At 49.6% G+C, this 27,283-nt stretch overlaps 1 protein-coding gene across 1 annotated transcript in view; it reads right to left on the bottom strand.

The window, feature by feature from the left end:
• Positions 1 to 27,283, bottom strand: part of NCS1 (neuronal calcium sensor 1) — a 441,477-nt gene that overhangs the window by 57,538 nt on the left and 356,656 nt on the right. Inside the window, exons 6-7 of the mRNA XM_069609260.1 lie at positions 20,969 to 21,046; positions 8,943 to 9,065 (exon numbers count right to left, since the gene is read on the bottom strand). Coding sequence (XP_069465361.1) covers positions 8,967 to 9,065; positions 20,969 to 21,046 — 177 coding nt within the window. The 3' untranslated portion in view covers positions 8,943 to 8,966. The remainder of the gene's footprint in view (positions 1 to 8,942; positions 9,066 to 20,968; positions 21,047 to 27,283) is intronic.

The raw sequence follows: 27,283 nt of genomic DNA, 5'->3' as shown, positions 1-27,283 counted from the left end.
GTTTTGTAATCAGTTAGTGTATCCTGCAGATCCTGGTTTTCTCCTTCCTGTGGAATACGGTTAGATGTGTATTCAGCTAGTGTATCCTGCAGATCCTGGGTTTCTCCTTCCTGTGGAATACGGTTAGGTGTGTATTCAGCTAGTGTATCCTGCAGATCCTGGGTTTCTCCTTCCTGTGGAATACGGTTAGGTGTGTATTCAGCTAGTGTATCGTGCAGATCCTGGTTTTCTCCTTCCTGTGGAATACGGTTAGGTGTGTATTCAGCTAGTGTATCCTACAGATCCTGGTTTTCTCCTTCCTGTGGAATACGGTTAGGTGTGTATTCAACTAGTTTATCCTACAGATCCTGGTTTTCTCCTTCCTGTGGAATACGGTTAGTTTTGTAATCAGCTAGTGTATCCTACAGATCCTGGTTTTCTCCTTCCTGTGGAATACGGTTAGTTTTGTAATCAGCTAGTGTATCCTACAGATCCTGGTTTTCTCCTTCCTGTGGAATACGGTTAGTTTTGTAATCAGCTAGTGTATCCTACAGATCCTGGTTTTCTCCTTCCTGTGGAATACGGTTAGGTGTGTATTCAGCTAGTGTATCCTGCAGATCCTGGTTTTCTCCTTCCTGTGGAATACGGTTAGTTTTGTATTCAGCTAGTGTATCCTACAGATCCTGGTTTTCTCCTTCCTGTGGAATACGGTTAGGTGTGTATTCAGCTAGTGTATCCTGCAGATCCTGGTTTTCTCCTTCCTGTGGAATATGGTTTGTTGTGTAATCAGCTAGTGTATCCTGCAGATCCCGGTTTTCTCCTTCCTGTGGAATATGGTTAGGTGTGTATTCAACTAGTGTGTCCTGCAGATCCCGGTTTTCTCCTTCCTGTGGAATATGGTTCGTTGTGTAATCAGCTAGTGTGTCCTGCAGATCCTGTGTGTCTACTTCCTGTGGAATATGTTTAGTTGTGTAATCAGCTAGTGTGTCCTGCAGATCCTGGGTATCTCCTTCCTGTGGAATATGGTTAGGTGTGTAATCAGCTAGTGTATCCTGCAGATCCTGGTTTTCTCCTTCCTGTGGAATACGGTTAGTTGTGTAATCAGCTAGTGTATCCTGCAGATCCTGGTTTTCTCCTTCCTGTGGAATATGGTTAGGTGTGTATTCAGCTAGTGTGTCCTGCAGATCCTGGTGTTCTCCTTCCTGTGGAATATGGTTAGTTGTGTAATCAGCTAGTGTGTCCTGCAGATCCTTGTTTGTCTCCTTCCTGTGGAATATGGTTAGTTGTGTAATCAGCTAGTGTGTCCTGCAGATCCTGGGTATCTCCTTCCTGTGGAATATGGTTAGTTGTGTAATCAGGTAGTGTGTCCTGCAGATCCTGGGTATCTCCTTCCTGTGGAATATGGTTAGTTGTGTAATCAGGTAGTGTATCCTGCAGAGCCTGGGTTTCTCCTTCCTGTGGAATACGGTTAGTTGTGTAATCAGCTAGTGTATCCAGCAGATCCTGGTTTTCTCCTTCCTGTGGAATACGGTCAGGTGTGTATTCAGCTAGTGTATCCTGCAGATCCTGGGTATCTCCTTCCTGTGGAATATGGTCAGGTGTGTATTCAGCTAGTGTATCCTGCAGATCCTGGTTTTCTCCTTCCTGTGGAATACAGTTAGTTGTGTAATCAGCTAGTGTATCCAGCAGATCCTGGTTTTCTCCTTCCTGTGGAATACGGTTAGTTTTGTAATCAGTTAGTGTATCCTGCAGATCCTGGTTTTCTCCTTCCTGTGGAATACGGTTAGATGTGTATTCAGCTAGTGTATCCTGCAGATCCTGGTTTTCTCCTTCCTGTGGAATATGGTTAGATGTGTATTCAGCTAGTGTATCCTGCAGATCCTGGTTTTCTCCTTCCTGTGGAATATGGTTAGATGTGTATTCAGCTAGTGTATCCTGCAGATCCTGGTTTTCTCCTTCCTGTGGAATACGGTTAGTTGTGTAATCAGCTAGTGTATGCTGCAGATCCTGGTTTTCTCCTTCCTGTGGAATACGGTTAGGTGTGTATTCAGCTAGTGTATCCTGCAGATCCTGGTTTTCTCCTTCCTGTGGAATACGGTTAGTTTTGTAATCAGTTAGTGTATCCTGCAGATCCTGGGTTTCTCCTTCCAGTGGAATACGGTTAGATGTGTAATCAGCTAGTGTATATGCTGCAGATCCTGGGTTTCTCCTTCCTGTGGAATACGGTTAGGTGTGTATTCAGCTAGTGTATCCTACAGATCCTGGTTTTCTCCTTCCTGTGGAATACGGTTAGTTTTGTAATCAGCTAGTGTATCCTACAGATCCTGGTTTTCTCCTTCCTGTGGAATACGGTTAGTTTTGTAATCAGTTAGTGTATCCTGCAGATCCTGGTTTTCTCCTTCCTGTGGAATACGGTTAGATGTGTATTCAGCTAGTGTATCCTGCAGATCCTGGGTTTCTCCTTCCAGTGGAATACGGTTAGGTGTGTATTCAGCTAGTGTATCCTGCAGATCCTGGTTTTCTCCTTCCTGTGGAATACGGTTAGTTTTGTAATCAGTTAGTGTATCCTGCAGATCCTGGTTTTCTCCTTCCTGTGGAATACGGTTAGATGTGTATTCAGCTAGTGTATCCTGCAGATCCTGGGTTTCTCCTTCCTGTGGAATACGGTTAGGTGTGTATTCAGCTAGTGTATCCTGCAGATCCTGGGTTTCTCCTTCCTGTGGAATACGGTTAGGTGTGTATTCAGCTAGTGTATCGTGCAGATCCTGGTTTTCTCCTTCCTGTGGAATACGGTTAGGTGTGTATTCAGCTAGTGTATCCTACAGATCCTGGTTTTCTCCTTCCTGTGGAATACGGTTAGGTGTGTATTCAACTAGTTTATCCTACAGATCCTGGTTTTCTCCTTCCTGTGGAATACGGTTAGTTTTGTAATCAGCTAGTGTATCCTACAGATCCTGGTTTTCTCCTTCCTGTGGAATACGGTTAGTTTTGTAATCAGCTAGTGTATCCTACAGATCCTGGTTTTCTCCTTCCTGTGGAATACGGTTAGTTTTGTAATCAGCTAGTGTATCCTACAGATCCTGGTTTTCTCCTTCCTGTGGAATACGGTTAGGTGTGTATTCAGCTAGTGTATCCTGCAGATCCTGGTTTTCTCCTTCCTGTGGAATACGGTTAGTTTTGTATTCAGCTAGTGTATCCTACAGATCCTGGTTTTCTCCTTCCTGTGGAATACGGTTAGGTGTGTATTCAGCTAGTGTATCCTGCAGATCCTGGTTTTCTCCTTCCTGTGGAATACGGTTAGTTTTGTAATCAGCTAGTGTATCCTGCAGATCCTGGTTTTCTCCTTCCTGTGGAATACGGTTAGGTGTGTATTCAGCTAGTGTATCCTGCAGATCCTGGTTTTCTCCTTCCTGTGGAATACGGTTAGTTTTGTAATCAGCTAGTGTATCCTGCAGATCCTGTGTGTCTCCTTCCTGTGGAATATGGTTAGGTGTGTAATCAGCTAGTGTATCCTGCAGATCCTGGTTTTCTCCTTCCTGTGGAATACGGTTAGTTGTGTAATCAGCTAGTGTATCCAGCAGATCCTGGTTTTCTCCTTCCTGTGGAATACGGTTAGGTGTGTATTCAGCTAGTGTATCCTGCAGATCCTGGTTTTCTCCTTCCTGTGGAATACGGTTAGTTTTGTAATCAGTTAGTGTATCCTGCAGATCCTGGTTTTCTCCTTCCTGTGGAATACGGTTAGTTGTGTAATCAGCTAGTGTATCCTGCAGATCCTGGTTTTCTCCTTCCTGTGGAATACGGTTAGGTGTGTATTCAGCTAGTGTATCCTGCAGATCCTGGTTTTCTCCTTCCTGTGGAATACGGTTAGTTTTGTTATCAGCTAGTGTATCCTGCAGATCCTGGTTTTCTCCTTCCTGTGGAATACGGTTAGGTGTGTATTCAGCTAGTGTATCCTGCAGATCCTGGTTTTCTCCTTCCTGTGGAATACGGTTAGTTTTGTAATCAGCTAGTGTATCCTGCAGATCCTAGTGTTCTCCTTCCTGTGGAATATGGTTAGTTTTGTAATCAGCTAGTGTATCCTGCAGATCCTGTGTGTCTCCTTCCTGTGGAATATGGTTAGGTGTGTAATCAGCTAGTGTATCCTGCAGATCCTGGTTTTCTCCTTCCTGTGGAATAGGGTTAGTTGTGTAATCAGCTAGTGTATCCTGCAGATCCTGGTTTTCTCCTTCCTGTGGAATACGGTTAGTTTTGTAATCAGTTAGTGTATCCTGCAGATCCTGGTTTTCTCCTTCCTGTGGAATACGGTTAGTTGTGTAATCAGCTAGTGTATCCTGCAGATCCTGGTTTTCTCCTTCCTGTGGAATACGGTTAGGTGTGTATTCAGCTAGTGTATCCTGCAGATCCTGGTTTTCTCCTTCCTGTGGAATACGGTTAGTTTTGTAATCAGCTAGTGTATCCTGCAGATCCTAGTGTTCTCCTTCCTGTGGAATATGGTTAGGTGTGTATTCAGCTAGTGTATCCTGCAGATCCTGGTTTTCTCCTTCCTGTGGAATACGGTTAGTTGTGTAATCAGCTAGTGTATCCTGCAGATCCTGGTTTTCTCCTTCCTGTGGAATACGGTTAGTTTTGTAATCAGCTAGTGTATCCTGCAGATCCTGGTTTTCTCCTTCCTGTGGAATACGGTTAGGTGTTTATTCAGCTAGTGTATCCTGCAGATCCTGGTTTTCTCCTTCCTGTGGAATACGGTTAGTTTTGTAATCAGCTAGTTTATCCTGCAGATCCTAGTGTTCTCCTTCCTGTGGAATATGGTTAGTTTTGTAATCAGCTAGTGTATCCTGCAGATCCTGTGTGTCTCCTTCCTGTGGAATATGGTTAGGTGTGTAATCAGCTAGTGTATCCTGCAGATCCTGGTTTTCTCCTTCCTGTGGAATACGGTTAGTTGTGTAATCAGCTAGTGTATCCTGCAGATCCTGGTTTTCTCCTTCCTGTGGAATACGGTTAGTTTTGTAATCAGCTAGTGTATCCTGCAGATCCTGGTTTTCTCCTTCCTGTGGAATATGGTTTGGTGTGTATTCAGCTAGTGTATCCTGCAGATCCTGTTTTCTCCTTCCTGTGGAATACGGTTAGTTTTGTAATCAGCTAGTGTATCCTGCAGATCCTGGTTTTCTCCTTCCTGTGGAATACGGTTAGGTGTGTATTCAGCTAGTGTATCCTGCAGATCCTGGTTTTCTCCTTCCTGTGGAATACGGTTAGTTTTGTAATCAGCTAGTGTATCCTGCAGATCGTAGTGTTCTCCTTCCTGTGGAATATGGTTAGGTGTGTAATCAGCTAGTGTATCCTGCAGATCCTGGTTTTCTCCTTCCTGTGGAATATGGTTAGGTGTGTAATCAGCTAGTGTATCCTGCAGATCCTGTGTGTCTCCTTCCTGTGGAATATGGTTAGTTGTGTAATCAGCTAGTGGATCCTGCAGATCCTGTGTGTCTCCTTCCTGAGGAATATGGTTGTGTAATCAGCTAGTGTATCCTGCAGATCCTGTGTGTCTCCTTCCTGTGGAATATGGTTAGGTGTGTATTCAGCTAGTGTATCCTGCAGATCCTGTGTGTCTCCTTCCTGTGGAATATGGTTAGTTGTGTAATCAGCTAGTGTATCCTGCAGATCCTGTGTGTCTCCTTCCTGTGGAATATGGTTAGTTGTGTAATCAGCTTGTCTATCCTGCAGATCCTGTGTGTCTCCTTCCTGAGGAATATGGTTGTGTAATCAGCTAGTGTATCCTGCAGATCCTGTGTGTCTCCTTCCTGTGGAATATGGTTAGGTGTGTATTCAGCTAGTGTATCCTGCAGATCCTGGTTTTCTCCTTCCTGTGGAATATGGTTAGTTGTGTATTCAGCTAGTGCATCCTGCAGATCCTGAGTGTCTCCTTCCTGTGGAATATGGTTAGGTGTGTAATCAGCTAGTGTATCCTGCAGATCCTGTGTGTCTCCTTCCTGTGGAATATGGTTAGTTGTGTAATCAGCTAGTGTATCCTGCAGATCCTGTGTGTCTCCTTCCTGTGGAATATGGTTAGGTGTGTAATCAGCTAGTGTATCCTGCAGATCCTGTGTGTCTCCTTCCTGAGGAATATGGTTGTGTAATCAGCTAGTGTATCCTGCAGATCCTGTGTGTCTCCTTCCTGTGGAATATGGTTAGGTGTGTATTCAGCTAGTGTATCCTGCAGATCCTGAGTGTCTCCTTCCTGTGGAAATGGTTAGTTGTGTATTCAGCCAGTGTATCCTGCAGATCCTGTGTGTCTCCTTCCTGTGGAATACGGTTAGTTTTGTAATCAGCTAGTGTATCCTGCAGATCCTGGTTTTCTCCTTCCTGTGGAATACGGTTAGGTGTGTAATCAGCTAGTGTGTCCTGCAGATCCTGTGTGTCTCCTTCCTGAGGAATATGGTTGTGTAATCGGCTAGTGCATCCTGCAGATCCTGAGTGTCTCCTTCCTGTGGAAATGGTTGTGTAATCAGCTAGTGTATCCTGCAGATCCTGTGTGTCTCCTTCCTGTGGAATATGGTTAGTTGTGTAATCAGCTAGTGTGTCCTGCAGATCCTGTGTGTCTCCTTCCTGTGAAATATGGTTAGTTGTGTAATCAGCTAGTGTATCCTGCAGATCCTGTGTGTCTCCTTCCTGTGGAATAGGGTTAGTTGTGTAATCAGCTAGTGTATCCTGCAGATCCTGAGTGTCTCCTTCCTGCGGATTATTTATGTGGTACTATCTGGTGTGGTCCCAGTGTGTGGGTGTCGTGTAGCGCCCTGGGACATGTCCACTTTTCACATACGGCAGCGGATTGTGTGGCTTGTGTGGATCGGTGTTGTGTTATTTTTTGCCTCCTCTGGGCTTGGTTGGAAGTCCCTTCCTGGTGGCTGTGCAGTGCTTTCATGAGCTCCTCCTTCACTGATGCTCTTCGTGTTCTTGCGGATATTGGCTTGAATCTGCGATTGCGCCTCCTCTCGGTGATACGGTTGTGGGTACTCCTACTTGACCTCGTCACAGTAATGGGGTCTTTGCCCCTGCTGTCTGTGACAGGTTTGTCTTGGAGCGCTGGGGCGCTGCTTGCGAATTAGCGACAGGTTTATGGGGGATTGCTAGTGGGGGGAGGAGGCACTTAGTTATCCGTTTGCCAGCATGCCTGACCCTAATAAGATAAGGACTGGGACGAGGAAGGGTAGGGATCGGTGCAAGGAGGCTTAAGAGCGAGTATTCCCAGTACTGGAGAGAGGGGCCTCCTAGCGCGCCTCCTCCAGTGTCAAACGTTACTGTTGAGAAGTAGGTAAGGCAGCCAAAACGCAAGCGCATCTGATTTCAAGAGGCTGGCGGGGCTGGACGGAGTCAGCAACATGTCAGAGCGTGAGCAATGTCACCCATTGCCCCCGCCTTATAGAACCACTACTCTCTGGCATTGACTGGTCCAACAAGAGGGAACCGGGCCAGTCAGAACCCAGCCATAGCACCATATAAAACATATGCAAAGGAAGGTGGCGTGAGGGGTACCCATTGCAGAGTGCCCATAGAAACCCCTCGATTATCGGCCTCTAGCTGCTAAAACCGCTTCGGGGGCCCATGACAATGAAAGGCCGGTGTGCCTTCAGCCATCAATGCATGCACTGCGCTCTGCTCGGATCTGCGTGCACTGCTAAGAAGAAGCGGGCCACTAATAGTTCATAAAGTGATTGCCAAGTTAGAGAGCAGAACATCCAGCGGGTCGCTCATCACAGCAGGGGCTTCAAGTGGGCCAGGTCCTCTGTGCCGCAGGCCTTGCAAAACTTGAACAGGACCTTCAAGACAGACCCCTGGGGAGTGGATAGTACAGTCATTGGCCTCGCACCCCAAAGTCAAAATTATTTCCCTGAAACTTCAGGGTATCCCACAAACCAGCTCCCACATAGATCAGTGGCCCTGAGCCACGGCAGGCAAGGTCCCCCATTCTGTCCACCACACTACCGCCATGTGCAGCTATGAAGGCCTTCACTGGCCCCCTACCCACAATGCCTTTGGGAGCCCAGGTTACCATGGTGGTGCTGAGATGTACCGACCCATGCTTGGCAGGGCCACCTCACGCCAGAAGAAATGACTTGATGGCCCATGGCCTAGACTGCTCCCCAACACCAGGGGCGAGGGACCCTCCAGCCGCAGCCATGCACAAGTTCTTGAGCTCCCTAGTGCCCACTTCCATAGTCAAAGCGATGCAGAAGGGGACAATCCCACACAGGAAGTAAGTCCTCAAACGTGCTTCCAGCTCCCTCTCCTCTTGCTCCCTCCCCCCTCCAGTTTCCTTGTACTACGAAGTCCTAACGTATAACCCTTGCCTGCTCCCACCAAATTAAGAGAAAGCCAGGCGATGACTCGGTTCCACTTTCCAGCATCTCGAGGTGGGCCTCAGTCCTTCCTCCATGAAAGGCCTCTCTGTACCTGGGGGCCTGGTAACATGCGCGCCCACCCTCCCAATTTGGGGGGTAGACTCAACTATTTAGCTAGAATTGCTGTTTATTTAACGTATTTTGTTAAATATATGTAAAGCCTTTGTTGGCTATGAACATATTTAATAAGAATAAATAATTAAATATATTTTTTAACTTTCCTTCTTATATAATTCGACTGATTCTGCCTCTTACTGTGCACACATCCTCCAAGATCGCCGGCTTGCGGGGTCCACGAATGCTGGCATGCCCGCCCACCCCCCCAGCCCCAGCAGTAACAATGTTAACAAGCAAGCACATTGGGGGCCTCCCACTTGGACAAGCCCCCGAAGACACGTGTGAATAGCCAGGCAAACGAGCAGCAACTCGCCCTGCTGGGCAGAGCCTCGGGAGCCTGCCAAGATTAAGCACACATTTGGCAAAAAATCCCCCCCCTCTCCCAAAACGGCCCCCACCCGAGGCAAAGGTACGCTTAAAGTGGGCAACGCCCAGCACACTGACCGTACACACCTGAGATCAGTACTCTGCGGGCCCCTACACCAGCCCATCGTAGAGGGACAGCGCCTGCACGATGGAGGGGTCGGCCTTCGACCCCTCCTGGAACTCCTGTAGCGTCAGCTTTCCATCGGCATTCTGTGGGCAGAGAGGGGAATATGAAACATAAAAGCGTTATACACCAACAGCACCTCACTCTGAGAAGACTGAGTGCCCCACAGCCCCTCTCAGGGGGCTCAAAACCATAGCAGCCCCCAGATCCATGCCACTCCCTCCCTAACATGGGCTTCTCTCTAGTCCAAAACACGTCTCCCAGGTCCACAGCAATGAGGGCGGCTTTATAATCTCTCGCCCTCCGCTCACATGACGACCGTGCCGGGCCCTTTAGTCCCAAAATCTGCCGTTTCTTCCCAGCCCCACCCAAACTGCATTCAGCAGCCCCCTCAACGAAGCCTCTGCCCTTCCCGCAACCATCTATGTCCAATCCCAACCCACCCCAGTGATCCCCCATCCTACCCCATCCCAATCGCACCGCCAATTATCCAAGCCCACCCCACTGCCAGCCCCAATGATTTAACCTCTTACCCCATCCCAGTCCCAGAGCCACTCCCCCCCATGTCCCCACTCCTTGCTGCAGCCAATAATCCAATTGCTTGGACCTACAGCCGTCCTTGAATCGCTCCGTCCCTCCTATAACCCTTGGTAACTCGTCAAGCGGATATTATTTCTAGAAACTAATGCCGTTAGTTCTGCCTCTGCATACATATGCAAACTTATCACTGCCTGTCGCCCCTTCCTCACCACAGCTAACGGCATCATCCTCGCTAGAACTCTTATCATGTCCAAAATGGACTACTGCAATGCCCTCTACTTAGGTACCAGCCAACATAACCTAAACAAACGTCAGGTCATTCAGAACAATGCCCTCAGGTCGGCCCTACACTTCCCCGGGGGCCAGCACATCTCAGACACCAGACGCAACCTTCGCTGGCTCTCAGTAGGGCAAAGAATCGCCTTAAAAACGCTGGCCCTCACCCACAAATACCTAAACAACCAGGCTCCTATCTACCTTGCCTGCCGCTTTACGCCCCACTCGTCTTCCCGACCACTCAGATCTGCTCAGGCTAATTGCCTGCTCAGGCTAATTGCCTTGCTCTACCCAGATTCAAATGACAGAAAGCGGGCGGGACCAGCTTCCCCACATTAGCCGCTAAGCGATGGAATACCCTGCCCAACTTGCTCAGATCGGGACCACTCAGATCTGCTCAGGCTAATTGCTTTGCTCTACCCAGATTCAAATGACAGAAAGCGGGCGGGACTAGCTTCCCCACATTAGCCGCTAAGCGATGGAATACCCTGCCCAGCTTGCTCAGATCGGGACCACTCAGATCTGCTCAGGCTAATTGCCTTGCTCTACCCAGATTCAAATGACAGAAAGCGGGCGGGACTAGCTTCCCCACATTAGCCGCTAAGCGATGGAATACCCTGCCCAGCTTGCTCAGATCGGGACCACTCAGATCTGCTCAGGCTAATTGCCTTGCTCTACCCAGATTCAAATGACAGAAAGCGGGCGGGACTAGCTTCCCCACATTAGCCGCTAAGCGATGGAATACCCTGCCCAGCTTGCTCAGATCGGGACCACTCAGATCTGCTCAGGCTAATTGCCTTGCTCTACCCAGATTCAAATGACAGAAAGCGGGCGGGACTAGCTTCCCCACATTAGCCGCTAAGCGATGGAATACCCTGCCCAGCTTGCTCAGATCGGGACCACTCAGATCTGCTCAGGCTAATTGCCTTGCTCTACCCAGATTCAAATGACAGAAAGCGGGCAGGACTAGCTTCCCCACATTAGCCTCTAAGCGATGGAATACCCTGCCCAACTTGCTCAGATCGGGATCTTCTGTCCACTCATTTAAACTTAAAAGCAAACTGTCGTTAACGGAACCCATCAACCCCCTGACTGCCCAGATTCCCTATGGCCATGCCACCCCACTGCTGCTATCCTGCATTTTGTATATACGCTGTACAGCCTTGACTCATCTTTGTATACTTTTCACTTTGTCAAGGCAATGTTGACCTTGCACCTTTATCTTGACCACCTTGTATATTGTACTTTGTGTACTTGTTTCATTATGTAGTGTACTGTAATTATCCTCTTATGTCAATGTAACCTTAAATTAAGCGCCCAGATGGCTTTGGGCCCGGAGCGCTATACAAATAAAGCAATACAAAAACAAAGACATTAAATACTTTGGCTCGGAGCAGGCGCTGTGCGTTTCATCACAAGTGTGAATGTTTCTTCAAATGAATCAGAACCTTCTAGTAAAGGACACTAAGGAGAGAAATCCAGCCCCCTCCCCACCCCCCCATGCACTCAGTGGTAAAGGTCAGCATGTTCATACCACGATGCACATCTATCGCTCACCGCCCTGTTCATACCACGATGCACATCTATCGCTCACCACCCTGTTCATACCACGCTGCACATCTTTCGCTCACCACCCTGTTCATACCACGATGCACATCTTTCGCTCACCGCCCTACTCACAGCACATGCTCTGTGTACTTACCTGCTCAAACCTCAATGGACACCCTCCACTTACCACCTTATTCACACCTCGGTGGCTGCATAACCCTAGTTTACCACCCTCCTCGCACCCTCATGCCCAGCCTCCGCTAACCACCCTGCTCACACTACGCAGTCCCCCATCGGCTCATGTCCTGCTCGCAGCATGCAAGGGTTACATGCAAGGGTTAAAGGCTGTACGTTTTCCAGAAAACTTGGTTTGCTTTTAGCATGCTGAAATCAGGAGCCGTTTTCTGAAAGTAGATCCTCAGAACTGCTGCCCTCCCCCCTCATACACCGTATAGGGCCGTGAGGCATTCCTAAGACCCCAGCCTGCTCCTTGTTAACCGGTTAGAGACACTCATCCAACTTCAGCCATCAGTGAATCTAGTGTGTGCAGGAGATGTGTGTGTCATCGAATACCTCGTCACAGTGACACGTTAGATTACATCAATTATAATCTTACATTTCAAGCCACAAATGAAACCTTTCAATGAACCTGGTCCATTGTGCAGGTGTCCAGCCAGACCAGGTCTTGAGTGTCTGAGGAATGACGTCAGACAGCCTGACTGACGACTGAAGCAGGACTCTAGTAAACGCCTGTGTGAGGAATTCGACCATCTGTACAGTGGGCATGCGCTCACCTGAGCTTTTGTGAAATTTTATATGAAACTGAATGATGGTAGATCCGCCTACAAAAAAAGTGTGAGGATAAACTGCACACATTTTCCTATGCTCACCACACGGCACACACATAGACCCGTGTACTCTGGGTGGACACAGCCTACAGGAGCCGCCCCCCCCCCCCGTCATATTTAGTTGGGATGTGACACCAAGGAGTACATAAAGGAATCTCAAAAGGGGGAGGGCAAAACCTTCCTCCTGCCATGGCCATTCTAATTAAATAACAAAGGTCCCATGGATCGGCCCTATCCTTTGTGGGCCCTGCTGGTGGCAGTGACGCATACTGATCAGAGTTAATTTAAGCAGGCCCATGAGAGGCCTGGTCGCAGGGCTAACTAAAGACAGGAAACCCCAATACCTTTGATATGCAGCAGTGTCAACCTGCAACCAGCTCCCGCCTCTTAGCATCAATGACAGTGTGCTCTCATGTGTGATATGTCATGTCTCTCATGTCTGATATATGTGTTTACAGTAGGCAACCCCCACAGGTTGTGTCGATTGGGCCTTCTTGGGCAGGTCGGCCTTCTTTTCCTCCATCTGCAGCTTCTCAGGCTTCTCCTGCAGTTTAGCCGGGTTTGATGATTTCCACTTCAAAGAGGAGCTCGATTGCTGGCTGGCAATGTAGGCAGAGGGTGATGTCGATCGCGCCCTGTCCACCTTGGAACCCGCTTCCGCGGCGAACACAGTGGACTCAGACTTGCGGTTCTTGGCCTTGTATTAGGCCCCCACGGATGAGGTGCCCTTAAAGGGTTTAGAAGACCGCTCCTCGAACCAGCTGGTCCTGGGTGATGCATGATCATGCTTGGGGCAGGGGCAGAGGCCTTGGCATTCAGCCATGCTGCCAGTCTACTGTGTCTATCCTCCTTCGTCTTCTTGGAGAAACCGAGGCATATCTCACACTTGCATTCTGTGTGGTCCGGCTGCAGGCAGTAGAGACATTGTAGGTGCTCGTCTTCCACGAACACTCGGTGCAGGGCCTGTAGAGGGACCTTCCCTACTTCTCCTCCATCATGGTCGGAGGGCGCGAACTAGGCCCAGTGGCCTTCTGGAATCTTCTTTGACGATCTTCACCCTTGATGGGTGCTGAAATTCACAGACAATGGAGTCCCGCTGTCGGCAGATGAAGATGAGAGCACACAGGCTCTTTCGGAAACAAAAATAGAACCATTTTCCATCAAAAACACACACAAACGTAGAAGTAGCTTGCAGAGGAAACTCGAGGACTCCCAACACTGAAACGTGCTGTAAAAATCTGGAAATGGCAGCCAGAGGAGGGGCTTAGGGAGAGGAACGTCATTGGATGGGGGCAGTATGACCCAGAGGACAGCGATTGGTTTAGAGGAGAAAGACAGTTTGTAAGTGAAAGTGAAACTTTTTTCTTTTACCGAGGATTCCAGCCTGACGACGGGGAATATTCATGATCATGAGAATCCATGCCATATCCCATGTTGGAGAACATCCTAATTTGTGACTCACACCAAGTCCTGTAACATTTTTGCATTTATTTGCTGGTTAGGCAACCTTTTTTTACCCAGCGAGTCCCCATTCAGGGGCTTGCTGCCTAGGTACCTCAGTGAATGTGACCCAGGGTGTCTGCAAGAATTCCACCCAGGGTGTTCAAAAGGTACCCTGTAGTTCTGCTCTCCGAACAGGTCACCGTGGATGACTTGTGTATAGTGGCAGCTGCTTTGTGTTTTGGAAAGGCTGCACGCTGTAATGTGATCAGGGAACTAAGGTCCGTTTGGTTTGGAAGTCCTGCGAGACTCCACAACGAGGCTATGTTTAACTGGAAAGCATGGAAACAGCAGTCTTCCACATATGGGCATGCCCAACCCAGACTGGCAGCTCAGGCTAGATCTACCCAGCTGGATGAATGGGTGTCAGCTCAGGCTAGATCTAGCCAGCTGGATGAATGGGTGTCGGCTCATGCTAGATCTAGCCAGCTGGATGATTGGGTGTCAGCTCAGGCTAGATCTAGCCAGCTGGATGATTGGGTGTCAGCTCAGGCTAGATCTACCCAGCTGGATGAATGGGTGTCGGCTCAGGCTAGATCTACCCAGCTGGATGAATGGGTGTCAGCTCAGGCTAGATCTAGCCAGCTGGACAAATGGGTGTCAGCTCAGGCTAGATCTAGCCAGCTGGATGATTGGGTGTCAGCTCAGGCTAGATCTACCCAGCTGGACGAATGGGTGTCAGCTCAGGCTAGATCTAGCCAGCTTGACAAATGGGTGTCAGCTCAGGCTAGATCTAGCCAGCTGGATGAATGGGTGTCAGCTCAGGCTAGATCTACCCAGCTGGATGAATGGGTGTCAGCTCAGGCTAGATCTAGCCAGCTGGACAAATGGGTGTCAGCTCAGGCTAGATCTAGCCAGCTGGATGAATGGGTGTCGGCTCAGGCTAGATCTAGCCGGATGAACGAATGGGTGTCAGCTCAGGCTAGATCTAGCCAGCTGGATGAATGGGTGTCGGCTCAGGCTAGATCTAGCCGGCTGGACGAATGGGTGTCAGCTCAGCCTAGATCTAGCCAGCTGGATGAATGGGTGTCAGCTCAGGCTAGATCTAGCCGGCTGGACGAATGGGTGTCAGCTCAGGCTAGATCTAGCCGGCTGGACGAATGGGTGTCAGCTCAGGCTAGATCTAGCCAGCTGGATAATTGGGTGTCAGCTCAGGCTAGATCTAGCCAGCTGGACGAATGGGTGTCAGCTCAGGCTAGATCTAGCCGGCTGGACAAATGGGTATCAGCTCAGGCTAGATCTAGCCAGCTGGATGAATGAGTGTCGGCTCAGGCTGGATCTAGCCAGCTGGATGAATGGGTGGTGGCTCAGGCTAGATCTAGCCAGCTGGCTGAATGGGTGTCAGCTCAGGCTAGATCTAGCCAGCTGGACGAATTGGATGTCGGCTCATGCTAGATCTAGCCGGCTGGATAAATGGGTGTCAGCTCAGGCTAGATCTAGCCGGCTGGATGAATGGATGTTGGCTCAGGCTAGATCTAGCCGGCTGGATAAATGGGTGTCAGCTCAGGCTAGATCTAGCCAGCTGGATGAATGGGTGTCAGCTCAGGCTATATCTAGCCGGCTGGATGAATGGGTATCAGCTCAGGCTAGATCTAGCCGGCTGGATGAATGGGTGTCAGCTCAGGGTAGATCTAGCCGGCTAGATGAATGGGTGTCCGCTCAGGCTAGATCTAGCCGGCTGGATGAATGGGTGTCAGCTCAGGCTATATCTAGCCAGTTGGATGAATGGGTGTCAGCTCAGGCTAGATCTAGCCAGCTGGATGAATGGGTGGTGGCTCAGGCTAGATCTAGCCAGCTGGCTGAATGGGTGTCAGCTCAGGCTAGATCTAGCCGGCTGGATGAATGGGTGTCAGCTCAGGCTAGATCTAGCGAGCTGGCTGAATGGGTGTCGGCTCAGGCTAGATCTAGCCGGCTGGATGAATGGGTGTCGGCTCAGGCTAGATCTAGCCGGCTGGATGAATGGGTGTCAGCTCAGGCTAGATCTAGCTGGCTGGATGAATGGGTGTCAGCTCAGGCTAGATCTAGCCGGCTGGATGATTGGGTGTCTGACATTTACTCCTGAATTCACACGTTTGAGTGTTTGCATAGGACGAAACCTGGTAAAGTTTGAATATGGTGGTGGCCCCCCTTGATTGGGTGGTGGACAGATATTTCAGTGCAGCAATGCGGTGGCTGGGTGTGCACCTGGCCCCATACAACTGCATCAGAACAGTGGTATCTGCACCATGCTTCAGTCAAGAAACCAACTGGCGGAGGAAATGTAAGTCTCTGCATCTGTTCCCGCTCAAAATATAAAATGAAAGGTCAAAGTAGTGCTGGGATGTGTGCAGCTCAGACCACTCTCCCAGACAATCCTGTTTTTTCTCTTTGAATTCTGGGACGTGTAGTTCGTTCTTTGTGAGACTGGGGTGCTAATATGAGAAATGGGGTCACTCCCTCCAGGTATTGAAAGTGCTTCTATTTCTGAGCTGTGCCCCCCTTGTTCCACCCATCGTGTTGTATTTTTGTATCTTACAATGTGGTGATTATTGGTTACAGAAGGGTTAATCTACTGAATTTTAAGATTTTGTACGAAGTGCAATTTGTGAGTTTGTATAATGCACACAAAGTGAACATTGTAAAGGTTTTTAAACAAAACGATTGATTGTTGTACAAAACAAGCATTGGCAATGCCAACAGTTTTGGCGTTTGTGTAGACATGGTCAAGGTATTTGCAAAGCATTGGCAAAATAGTACTAGCTGGCCATTGATGGCAGCAACTTGAGAATGGTGCATGCACCTGGACATATGACAGCAGCCGCAACTGTTGGCTTTGATAATGGTTGTTTTTAACAGGACTTCAGCACGCATACTGTTTATGAATCGCGTGGCCGGAGGCAGACCTGGTTAAAACATTTTTATTACACCTGTAGCATCTTTACATCTTCAATTAAGTCATTACATCTCAGAAAACTGCTTTAAAAAACCCCGGCAGGCACTTCAAATGCAAAGTTTGATTTTAAGGCTTGATAAAGTTAGCTAAAAGCGATCCCAGGAGGAGGTGGACGGGGAGGAGCAGGACGTGGGAGGGAATGGCCATAGTGATTAGCATAGGGATTCAATGGGTAGAAAAAGAATCAAAAACAAACGACAAGTAGTGTGTTCTCAGATGCCATCTCTGCCGAGCTGTGCTCCAGTGCATGGGATGTTCTTTACCGAGCTGTACTCCAGTGCGTGGGATGTTCTCTGCCGAGCTGTGCTCCAGTGCATGGGATGTTCTCTGTCGAGCTGTACTCCAGTGCATGGGATGTTCTCTGCCGAGCTGTGCTCCAATGCATGGGATGTTCTCTGCCGAGCTGTGCTCCAGTGCATGGGATGTTCTCTGCCGAGCTGTACTCCAGTGCATGGGATGTTCTCTCCCGAGCTGTGCTCCAGTGCATGGGATTTTCTCTGCCGAGCTGTGCTCCAGTGCATGGGATGTTCTCTGTCGAGCTGTGCTCCAGTGCATGGGATGTTCTCTGCCGAGCTGTGCTCCAGTGCGTGGGATGTTCTCTGCCGAGCTGTGCTCCAGTGCGTGGGATGTTCTCTGCCGAGCTGATGTTCTCTGCCGAGCTGTACTCCAGTGCATGGGATGTTCTCTGCCGAGCTGTACTCCAGTGCGTGGGATGTTCTCTGCCGAGCTGATGTTCTCTGCCGAGCTGTACTCCAGTGCATGGGATGTTCCCTGACGAGCTGTGCTCCAATAAGTGGGATGTTCTCTGCCGTGCTGTACTCCAGTGCGTGGGATGTTCTCTGCCGAGCTGTGCTCCAGTGCATGGGATGTTCTCTGCCGAGTTGTGCTCCAGTGCGTGGGATGTTCTCAGGTGAGCTGTACTCCAGTGCATGGGATGTTCTCTGCCGAGCTGTACTCCAGTGCGTGGGATGTTCTCTGCCGAGCTGTGCTCCAGTGCATTGGATGTTCTCTGCCGAGCTGTACTCCAGTGCATGGGATGTTCTCTGCCGAGCTGTGCTCCAGTGCATGGGATGTTCTCTGCTGGGCTGTGCTCCAGTGCATGGGATGTTCTCTGCTGAGCTGTACTCCAACGCATGGGATGTTCTCTGCCGATCTGTACTCCAGTGCATGGGATGTTCTCTGCCGAGCTGTACTCCAGTGCATGGGATGTTCCCTGCCGAGCTGTGCTCCAGTGCATGGGATGTTCTCTGCCGAGCTGTACTCCAGTGCATAGGATGTTCTCTGCCGAGCTGTACTCCAGTGCATTGGATGTTCTCTGCCGAGCTGTGCTCCAGTTCATGGTATGTTCTCTGCCGAGCTGTACTCCAGTGCATGGCATGTTCTCTGCCGAGCTGTACTCCAGTGCGTGGGATGCGGCTCGCAGTTGGCACTAATGGGGCACGTTAATACTCTGAGCTATTTTTTAGGGAACGGAACCTACATTAACCCACTCGGTTTTGAATTAATTTCGATATTTTATTAGATTTATTTTTGAATGCTGGTCATTGTAAGCAACTTAATACATCTCTTTTTTTATAGGTTTTCCGCCTTCCATGGCAGATATATTTTACAACAGATTGAAAACTCTGCATCGCCTGTTAAACTGCTCCTTTATTTGCGAAGGTCACGCCCCTTCAACGGTTCCTTAGTTACTAACGCTCCTTATGCTGCAGGACGCTTCCTAGCCTCTCAGCACTCCCACCACACGCTCTTCACACTGATAGTATCAGACCACCAGGACCCCAAGCATCTACACACTGACAGCATCAGACCACCAGGACCCCAAGCATCTACACATTGACAGCATCAGACCACCAGGACCCACGCAGGACCCCAAGCATCTACACACTGACAGCATCAGACCACCAGGACCCACAAGCATCTACACACTGACAGCATCAGACCACCAGGACCCACGCAGGACCCCAAGCATCTACACACTGACAGCATCAGACCACCAGGACCCACAAGCATCTACACACTGACAGCATCAGACCACCAGCAACCACAAACATCTACACACTGACAGCATCAGACCACCAGGACCCCCAAGCATCTACACATTGACAGCATCAAACCACCAGGACCCACAAGCACCTACACACTGGAAGCATCAGACCACCAGGACCCACAAGCATCTACACACTGGAAGCATCAGACCACCAGGACCCACCAGCATCTACACACTGCCAGCATCAGAAAACCAGGACCCCAAGCATCTCCATGCTGCCAGCATCAGACCACCAGGACCCACACGCATCTACACACTGGAAGCATCAGACCACCAGGACCCACCAGCATCTACACACTGCCAGCATCAAACCACCAGGACCCACAAGCATCTACACACTGCCAGCATCAAACCACCAGGACCCACAAGCATTTACACACTGGAAGCATCAGACCACCAGGAACCACAAGCATCTACACACTGCCACCCTCAGACCACCAGGACCCACAACCATCTACACGCTGCCAGCATCAGGCCACCAGGACCCACAAGCATCTACACACTAGAAGCATCAGACCACCAGGACCCACAAGTATCTACACACGGACAGCACAAGACCGCCAGGATCCACAAGCATCTACACACTGCCAGCATCAGACCACCAGGACCCCCAAGCATCTACACACTGGAAGCATCAGACCACCAGGAACCACAAGCATCTACACACGGACAGCATCAGACCACCAGGACCCACAAGCATCTACACACTGGAAGCATCAGACCACCAGGACCCACAAGCATCTACACACTGCCAGCATCAGACCACCAGGACCCGCAAGCATCTGCACACTGCCAGCATCAGACCACCAGGATCCACGCAAGACCCCAAGCATCTACACAATAACAGCATCAGACCACCAGGACCCACACACTGGAAGCATCAGACCACCAGGACCGCAAGCCTCTACACAATAACAGCATCAGACCACCAGGACCCACACACTGGAAGCATCAGACCACCAGGACCCACAAGCTTCTACACACTGACAGCATCAGACCACCAGAATCCACGCAGGACCACAAGCATCTACACACTGCCAGCATCAGACCACCAGGACCCACAAGCAGCTGCACACTTCCAGCATCAGACCACCAGGATCCATCCACACAAGACCACAAGCAGCTACACAATAACAGCATCAGACCACCAGGACCCACACACTGGAAGCATCAGACCACCAGGACCCCAAGCATCTACACAATAACAGCATCAGACCACCAGGACCCACACACTGGAAGCATCAGACCACCAGGATCCCCAAGCATCTACACACTGCCAGCATCAGACCACCAGGACCCACAAGCATCTGCACACTGCCAGCATCAGACCACCAGGATCCACGCAAGACCCCAAGAATCTACACAATAACAGCATCATACCACCAGGACCCACACACTGGAAGCATCAGACCACCAGGACCCCAAGCATCTACACAATAACAGCATCAGACCACCAGGACCCACACACTGGAAGCATCAGACCACCAGGACCCCAAGCATCTACACAATAACAGCATCAGACCACCAGGATCCACGCAGAACCCCAAGCCTCTACACACTGGAAGCATCAGACCACCAGGACCCACACGCATCTACACACTGAAGCATTAGACCACCAGGAACCACAAGCATCTACACACGGACAGCATCAGACCACCCACAAGCATCTACACACTGGAAGCATCAGACCACCAGGACACACAAGCATCTACACACTGCCAGCATCAGACCACCAGGACCCACAAGCATCGACACACTGGAAGCATCAGACCACCAGGACCCACAAGCATCTACACACTGGAAGCATCAGACCACCAGGACCCACAAGCATCTACACACTGACAGCATCAGACTACCAGGATCCACGCAGGACCCCCAAGCATCTACACACTGACAGCATCAGACAACCAGGACCCACACGCATCTACACACTGACAGCATCAGACTACCAGGATCCCCAAGCATCTACACACTGACAGCATCAGACTACCAGGACCCCGAAGCATCTACACACTGACAGCATCAGACTACCAGGACCTCCAAGCATCTACACACTGACAGCATCAGACTACCAGGATCCACGCAGGACCCCCAAGCATCTACACACTGACAGCATCAGACCACCAGGACCCACACAGTACACACAAGCATCCACACACTGACCACATCAGACCACAAGGATCCACTGAAGACCCCCAAGCATCTACACACTGACAGCAACAGACCACCAGGACCCCAAGCATCTACACACGGACTGCATCAGACCACCACTTTCCACTCGGGAGCCACACCCACCTTATCCATCATGGCGAAAATCCGATCCACCCTTTTCTCAGGCGTGTTCTCTTCTTCTGGCAGCTCCACCGTGTTTCCCTGGGCAGATGTGGGAGGGGGAGAAACACAGGTTAATGAGAGCTCACATCTGCAACAGCCACCATGCCCCCCTCCCCAGTCTACCACAGAGCAAAGCACAGTTTGCAAATCGTAGTGGGAAATCTACGCTCCGTATGTAGACCACCCACCCCTTGCGGTTAATTGGTGCCATTTTTCCCAGAGCATTGTAGAGGAAGTAGGAGGAAGAGAGGGGTTGGCTTGCAAAGTATGGGGTTATCCATTGAAAACATGTTCCGCCACCGCCAAGGGCTGAACCTAAAATACACACACCGGTTACAGAGTCCGTTCTTGATTGTCTGAAGGTCAAAGGGCTTATACATGAGTGTGATGGCTGGTCTACTTTATGGGGAAGACAGACTAGGAATACAGTAGTCTCCGCTGTGAATAATGTGAGAAACCTGAAGGTGTTTCATCCGCTAATCCCCAGGGATCGACCATCCAGGTGGCCAGGACACGGCCATGGCTATTGGATCCAGTTCCTGGGGGTGGACCAGTGAGAGAGGATCACCTGGTGGGGGGTCCCTGGGAAGAGGAAGTGAGGCACCGACAGGTGAGACGCAGTACCCTCTTCCCTATAACACCTTTTCCCCATCCTACCCCGTAGGATATTCAGAAGTTCTACCGCCCCCCTTTCCAACACAAACACTTTCTTACACCATGAAAGAAAATGGACTAACACCAGGGCCGTTTACATGACATGTCCCAACACAAGGGTCAGGCACAGTCAGGCAATTGACAATAACTAAAAAATGCCTAAGGAGATGGCTGTTCCAGGACTGCAGTTAAAGAGGAGGAGACAGGTGGCGAGACTGCAAAGGACAATAAGGAGGGAAGTGGCCTTGCCCTTTTTGAACCAGTCCCGCAAGCCTCCGAAATGGAATTATAAGACCGGGAACAATAGCTAGCGTGTGGTGTAACAGATGTCAATGGTGCACGGAGCCCTCCCACACTGATAACCAAGGCGGAGAGAGGCGCTTGCTACCATGGTACTGTGCTTGACTCCAGAGAGAAGAAACGCCAAGGAGTTCAGTGCAGCCGATGAGTCGGAGGGAGAACAGTGGCTGCGGTGAGTCAGAGGGAGAACAGTGGCTGCGGTGAGTCAGAGGGAGAACAGTGCAGCCGGTGAGTCGGAGGGAGAACAGTGCAGTCGGTGAGTCGGAGGGAGAACAGTGCAGTCGGTGAATCGGAGGGAGAACAGGGCAGCCGGTGAGTCAGAGGGGGAACAGGGCAGCCGGTGAGTCAGAAGGGGAACAGTGCAGCCGGCGAGTCGGAGGGAGAACAGTGCAGTCAGTGAGTCGGAGGGAGAACAGGGCAGCCGGTGAGTCGGAGGGAGAACAGGGCAGCCGGTGAGTCGGAGGGAGAACAGTGCAGCCGGTGAGTCAGAGGGAGAACAGTGGCTGCGGTGAGTCGGAGGGAAAACAGTGCAGCCGGCGAGTTGGAGGGAGAACAGTGCAGTTGGTGAGTCGGAGGGAGAACCTATAATAGACCAAGCTGCAACATGAGTTGAATTGAAAGAAATTTTGAACAAAGAATTTGTGTTACTGAACTTTTAAAACTCAGGGAGGGACCAGCTGCAGAATGGTCCGGTGCCACGAGGGCGCTTATTCGAAAGAATCTGGTTGGTCCGCTTTTTCTAAAACTACAGATACCAAGAGGCCCTTGGAGAGCCCGAAATAGGAGGTCAAAGTGGTCATATACGGGTCGAGTAAAACCCCTTGTACAATCGAACGTCTTTGACCAGTAACCAAGAGGAAAGCGAAGGGAAGTGCACCCTACATTGTGATAAAGCAAAGTGAACTGTGTAGCTGGCAAATTTGAACCCGGCCGAGGGATGCCTGCAAAGCGGGGTGAGGCACAATAACCCCGTGAACATTGAGTTGATAAGAGTGAACCCGGCCGAGGGATGCCTGAAAAGCGGGGTGAGGCACAATAACCCCGTGAACATTGAGTTGATAAGAGTGAACCCGGCCGAGGGATGCCTGCAAAACGGGGTGAGGCACAACAGCCCAGTGAACATTGAGTTGATAAGAGTGAACCCGGCCGAGGGATGCCTGCAAAGCGGGGTGAGGCACAAGAGCCCTGTGAACATTGAGTTGATGAGAGTGAACCCAGCTGAGGGATGCCTGCAAAACGGGGTGAGGCAAGATAACCTCGTGAACATTGAGTTGAGAAGAGTGAACACGGCCGAGAGATGCCTGCAAAGCGGGGTGAGGCACAATAACCCCGTGAACATTGAGTTGATAAGAGTGAACACGGCTGAGGGATGCCTGCTGTCAGGGGGGAAATTCTGCCGGGTTCGGCCGGGCTGTCAGCAGACCTCCGGGCAGGGAGGCCCCAACTCCTCCCGTATATCCCAGAAGAGATAGAGTATGAGACACATGCAAGAAGCAAGGTGACTCTGCTGTTTATTAAACAAAAACGGCAGGGATGGGTCAAGGATCGTACGCGTCCGTCCTGACACACACACAATCGTGGGGCTCGCAGGCCCTTTTTACCTTAGTATGACGCGCTACTTGCGTCACCTTAGAAAGTTAGCAAAAACCTATCGCCACTCTTAATTGGTTGCTCGAGTGGTAGGGTTAGTATAGCATACGTATAGAGAACAATATTAGTGGACAAGGGTTAGTCAGGTGATATATCTGGGTTGTCCCTACAATTAGATACATGAGAATTGTTACATGAAGACTCCTGATGATTGGTTAATGTTAATGGCGTCAGTGATAAGAGCCCCATGTTCTGATTGGTGCGCCCGCGAGCTTCCCAGCCTGGGACCATCGCTGTTCCCAGCTCTCGGTGTACCTGTCATTTGCAACAATGTTTCACTATGAGTACATGCAGACAATGTGAGGACTTATTCATGAGCGAGAAGGCCGACTACTCCCACTGTCGCAGATGTCCATTGAGCCTTTTAAGTGTGTCTGCCTGTGTCTTGTAACGAGGGATCCAGACGCCTTCTTTCTCCTGGGCTTGGCATCCTGTCAGGTTCGGCTTGGTCACGTGAGGTGGGACCGTGTTTGAGGCAGAATTCTGCACAATTAATATTGTTTTTCCACTGTGTGCCTGGTTTAATTTGCAGGTGTGATTTTAACGTTGGTGCGCGGCGTGCGAAGTTGCAACATCGTACCCTTGATGGTCTGCTTTTGGAATGTGGGTTTGCAACATTACGATCTTGGCTGTCTGCTTTCGCCAGGCTCATTCTGCAGGATCAGCAACCTGACTCTTGTTCTTTTAACGTCCATGGGAGCTCTTGCTTGCGGCCTACTTAGGCCTGGTGTATAGGTGGAACCGTTTGGTGCACAGGCGCTTTAGGTTATAGTATCATATTGTCTTATGACCAGTACGTGTCTTCGTTATATTTCTCATTATGGCACCTGGGTTTAGGAGAAGCGTAAGCAAGCTCTTTAGATGAGTTCATGATGCGTCTCTCGTTTCTGCATTTTGAGAGCCTATGTGGAAAATAATAAAGATGCACGTCCGTGAGTATGTCTGTCGCCTACGTCATAGCACTGAGTATATTCTTCGTGTAGATTGGTGCGGGAGTGTCCAGTGTGTATATTTGCACAGGTGTGCTGACCATTGGCTAGGTCGTCATGGCATCTCTAACGACGTGTAGATTTTAGTCTAGTTGATCCGTGCCGCAGGTGTCGGCATGGGCAGGGCGTGGGCAGGCAGATGGACACATCCGTATGTTCCTGTACCAGGGTATTTGGTCGTCTGGTAGATGGGCAAACTCTTCTCGTGGCGGGTGCCTGGGCCGTGATCCTTTAGGCCAGGCGCGAGAGGGGAAGGACGGGAGCCTGTTTTTCCATTCTCCCACTTCAGTCCCCCCTCTGGTCGACTTGTCGACCACAAACATATCCTTTTCGTTATCTCCTCTTACTCTCCATATTTTAGTTATTCCGCCTAAATGTCCATAGTGGTTGACATGATCTTCAAATGACCGATACATATATTCACAGGTTCCTCCAGGAGTACAGTATACCCATTTCCCTATGTAACTCCTGGGGTTTCTTGGGTTCTCGATCTTCACTGATGGTGGGTCCAGGTGGTTGGTGATGATCTGGTTGCGCAATTTCTCTCTCTCTTGTATGATTATGCCTGTGTGTTGGCCGTCATCTGCTGGCATCAAGGGGTGCATACCGACCATTTCAAGCAACTCGTCGGTGGTGCGTGCCTTCCGGGCCTTCCAAAATCTTATTATAATCAGTGTAGCTCCAGCCAAAATAGTACAACCAACTATGATTTTCAGTCCATCTGACAGCCAAGATGGCATCCATGACCATAATAGTGAAAACCAGCTCTCATCCTTTTTCACACCTTTACTTTCATCCATCATTTTGGAGTGCATCTGGGCCAATTGTGAAACTGCTTCTGTCAGTGTACCGTTGTCAGCATCGTTGGCAGGAATGAACATGCAGCATGATTGTCCTATCTTTGCGCAGACTCCTCCTTCCATGGCTGTGAGGAGGTCCAATACATATCTGTTCTGAAATGCTACCATCCTGATAGCTCGCAGCTCCTCTTTTATTGCGTTGAATCCATTTACTGTAGAATTGATGGTCATCATTAGTTCCCATCTAGTTATCTGAAGCCATTTTGCATTTGCGTAAGCCTGCAGTCCCGGATGTATTATTGAGGAGAAGAACATTGCTGCTCTGCTGAATAGTCTGTGTTCTGGCGGAATTGAAGTGAGTGCCGTCTCCGACCTTCCCCATAGGTAATTTCCTGTCAGAGGTTCTCCTTGTCTTTTCCTTCTATTTAGAACAGTATTATTGCTGATGGTCCTGTTCCCTGGCTCCTCCTGAGGTGGTGCAGATCTCTTCTTTCTCTTGTCCCCTTCATCCATTTTGGGAAAGTTCGCCACATTCACATGCTTCTGGGGTACCACTAGTGATGGTACATTGACGTGCACCATTGTGCATACACCATTCCACAGAGGGGGCAGTGTGTGGTATGCCTTCTCTCCATAGGCCCAGCAATGGTCCATTATTACTGCTGTTCCTGCTCCCCCCTCAGGTAACTCCATCACGCTGGCACAGTTGGTGTTGTATCCTACGTCCACCTCTCCTTTATGTTGGTAGCATACCTTAGGCGCAGTCAGCGGCAGTATTGTTATTGGGTCTTCATCCGTCTCTATCCACGTGAGCATGGGCACGTACTTGATCCAAGTCGTCCAACATCTGTGGTTGTGTGCATCGATAGTTGAAATAGTTTCTTTTGTTACCATGTTGCTGCCAATCACTCCTATCTCCCATTTGTTGTCCAAGTACACCTTCCCCGTTATAGTCACCAGTGGCCTCTCCCAGCATCCTAGTTTACCAGGAACTTCAGTGGCGTACCAATCACATGGTAAATACTGCAGTGTTACTTTCTTTGTTTCCCCTTTTGCAGGACCACTTGTTATGTATCTGAATGCTTCAGCATGTAGACTGCTCTTGTGGTAACTCAAATAAGTCTTGAGGAAGTTGTTTTCGTATGGGTATGAGTCTCGTGTTTTCCACACCATATGCACCACTGTCCCTTGAAATCTTCCTTTCGTTTGGAACAGTGCCAAGTATATTATGCATCGTGCTGTCTTTTCATCTATTTCTGTGGCAACAAATGTTAGAGAAGCGCTCATGGCGTATGGTATTAATGAGCAAACGTAGCAGCTGTCTTCTGTTGTCTGCTTACCAATGCGGGTCATGTGTTGGTACCATATGATGTTTGAGACGTGTGCTGAATCTTGTATATAATTGTCAATACCTTTATTATCTGAGTATGTGCTGCGTTGAACTCTATTTTGCTTGTGCGCAATTTTACTAATATCACCTGACGTAACACCTGTTGCAGCTGGGGATGGGGGTGTATTAGGTTTGGGTACAGCAATAATATTGATAGCACAGCTGTACTGCCATACAGAGGCAGCCAAGAACCCGGTGATCATCAAAATCCCTATTATTTTTATTACATATGCTAATTTCACCGGCATTTTGCTCTGACCTTGCTGCAGTCCGGCAGCGTATTCTTGCGACGTTAGAGTTGCCCGCCTGAAAATCCTCAATATGCTGGTTATTAAATGTTAGTTGTTGTTTTTTAAGCTCTCCCTATCAAATAGTCATTCAGTGCCCAGGCGAAGAGCTGTTCCCACGCTAATCTAAGTGATCTATCTCTTAGGGCAGGCAAGTATGGGTGGAGGTGGGGCATTGAGTATTCTATGGCCAAGAGGAATGCTGT

The sequence above is a fragment of the Ambystoma mexicanum genome, chromosome 8, assembly GCF_040938575.1.
Source record: "Ambystoma mexicanum isolate Mex_15411 chromosome 8, UKY_AmexF1_1, whole genome shotgun sequence".
NCBI lineage: Eukaryota > Metazoa > Chordata > Amphibia > Caudata > Ambystomatidae > Ambystoma > Ambystoma mexicanum.
The sequence above is the reverse complement of the archived record's forward strand: the minus strand, read 5'-3'. Positions and strand labels throughout refer to the sequence as shown.